Source organism: Bison bison, unplaced genomic scaffold, assembly GCF_000754665.1.
Source record: "Bison bison bison isolate TAMUID 2011002044 unplaced genomic scaffold, Bison_UMD1.0 scf7180017859065, whole genome shotgun sequence".
Lineage (NCBI taxonomy): Eukaryota > Metazoa > Chordata > Mammalia > Artiodactyla > Bovidae > Bison > Bison bison.
Window position 1 is genome coordinate 11,684 of NW_011489637.1, and position 1,463 is coordinate 13,146.

At 47.2% G+C, this 1,463-nt stretch overlaps 1 protein-coding gene across 1 annotated transcript in view; it reads left to right on the forward strand.

Annotated features, from left to right (window-relative positions):
• IGSF1 (immunoglobulin superfamily, member 1) overlaps positions 1–1,463 on the forward strand; it is a gene marked incomplete at its 3' end in the record, with an annotated part of 14,311 nt that overhangs the window by 6,752 nt on the left and 6,096 nt on the right. Inside the window, exons 7-9 of the mRNA XM_010830579.1 lie at positions 9–243; positions 667–945; positions 1,266–1,386. Of these exons, the coding sequence (XP_010828881.1) occupies positions 9–243; positions 667–945; positions 1,266–1,386 (635 nt within the window). The remainder of the gene's footprint in view (positions 1–8; positions 244–666; positions 946–1,265; positions 1,387–1,463) is intronic.

A 1,463-nucleotide genomic window follows, 5' to 3' on the forward strand; every position in this document is an offset into this window, starting at 1 on the left:
TGGGTCAGAATGTGAGTCTGTGGTGTCGAGGGCCAGTGGATGGAGTGGGGCTTGCACTCTATAAGAAAGGAGAAGACAAACCACTTCAACTCTTGGATACCACCAGTATCTATGATGACACATCATTCTTCCTCAACAATGTGACTTCTAGTGATGCTGGCATCTATAGCTGCCACTATCTCCTCTCCTGGAAGACCTCCATCAGAATGACATCACACAATACCGTGGAGCTTGTGGTTGTAGGCAAGTGCTAACAACTATTCTTTATTTTTATCTTCATTCCAGGATTTAGGAGCCAAAGAAAACCAGACTAGGAGGGTGGTTTTCTCCAAAACTTTAGGGAACTTCTCTCCCAGTATTGTTACTCAAACCTTACCTCTAGGCACGGACAAGCCCTGATGGGACTCCTAGAAAACTTACTTTCCTTAAGACCCAGGGAAACCTACAGGTATTGTTAAGTTTCTGATTGAAGGTAGGAGCCTAGAAGTCTTTAAAAGATCAAGTAATGGGCCAAGGAATTCTGATGCACAGTCAAATTTTGAAGCCACTGATCTAGTAGAGCGGAAAGAAAGAGAAGACCAGATAAGGAGATGAGAAACATTTGTTGAGAGGAGGCAATGAGTTCAAAGTCACTTGTTCTAACTCTGGTCTCTGGATTGGTTGCAGATAAGCCCCCCAAACCCTCCCTGTCAGCCTGGCCCAGCACCGTGTTCAAGCTAGGAAAGGCCATCACCCTTCAGTGCCGAGTACCTCATCCAGTTCTTGAGTTTTGTCTGGAATGGGAAGAAAGAGCAACATCCCAAAAATTCTCAGTGTATGGAGACTTCATCATCAGTAATGTTGAAGGGAAAGGCACAGGGACCTACAGTTGCAGCTATCGCATAGAGGCACACCCTAACATCTGGTCACATCGCAGTGAGCCTCTGAAACTGATGGGGCCAGCAGGTGAGAGGAAAACTCTTCATAGAGGTGCCCCCACCATGCCTTTGGCCATGATACCCCTGGGATCCCAAAGCAATGCCCAGCAGGATATGGAAAGGGTAGTCGGGGGCTGGTTTGGGCATCTTTCTCCTGGAGTGGTCTCACGATCGCTCAAAGGCAGTGAGCAGGATACTTTCAAGGGTCCCTCTCTTTATGTAAAGAAGGTCACTTTTTGCTTCAACTTCCCTTTACCCTGCAGTAACCAGATTCCCCTTCCCCCATGAATGTGTTCATCTGTCCCTGTCCCCATCAAGGTCCCTGTTTCTGGTCTTCTCTGGTCACAGGCTTTCTCACCTGGAATCACGTTCTGAATGAAACTATCAGGTTGTTTCTAATCATTCAGCTTGTTGCCTTGCTGTTTGTAGTGCTGTGGATAAGGTGGAAGTGTCGGAGACTCAGAATCAGGTAACTGTCTTATCCCAATCCCCTGCTCCTAAATCTAGCTGAGTTCAGGCTCCCCAGAGGTTCAGGAATGGGGTGTG